The 217-nt window shown below is 45.6% G+C and overlaps 1 protein-coding gene across 1 annotated transcript in view; it reads right to left on the bottom strand.

The window, feature by feature from the left end:
- Positions 1-78: 78 nt before the first annotated feature.
- The window catches only part of PCBP1 (poly(rC) binding protein 1), a 16,184-nt gene continuing 16,045 nt past the window's right edge, over positions 79-217 (bottom strand). The window contains exon 9 of the mRNA XM_010076053.1: positions 79-135. Coding sequence (XP_010074355.1) covers positions 79-135 — 57 coding nt within the window. The remainder of the gene's footprint in view (positions 136-217) is intronic.

Here is a 217-nt window from a genome sequence, read left to right as displayed (position 1 = left end):
TATATATATATACACAGATATATATATATATGTGTATACACAGACACACACACGCACTGAGGAAGCACTTGGATTTACTTACATCATTGGGAATGGTGAGTTCATGAGTACTGGCCGGGGGACTGGCATCCAAACCTGGGCATATGCAAGGGAAAATGGTTAGAGCTCGCAGAGGTAGCGCGGCGGAGCTCCGCTGCTTTCCTGTAACAGTCAAAAC

Source organism: Pterocles gutturalis, unplaced genomic scaffold, assembly GCF_000699245.1.
Source record: "Pterocles gutturalis isolate BGI_N339 unplaced genomic scaffold, ASM69924v1 scaffold9073, whole genome shotgun sequence".
Classification (NCBI taxonomy): Eukaryota; Metazoa; Chordata; class Aves; order Pterocliformes; family Pteroclidae; genus Pterocles; species Pterocles gutturalis.
The sequence above is the reverse complement of the archived record's forward strand: the minus strand, read 5'-3'. Positions and strand labels throughout refer to the sequence as shown.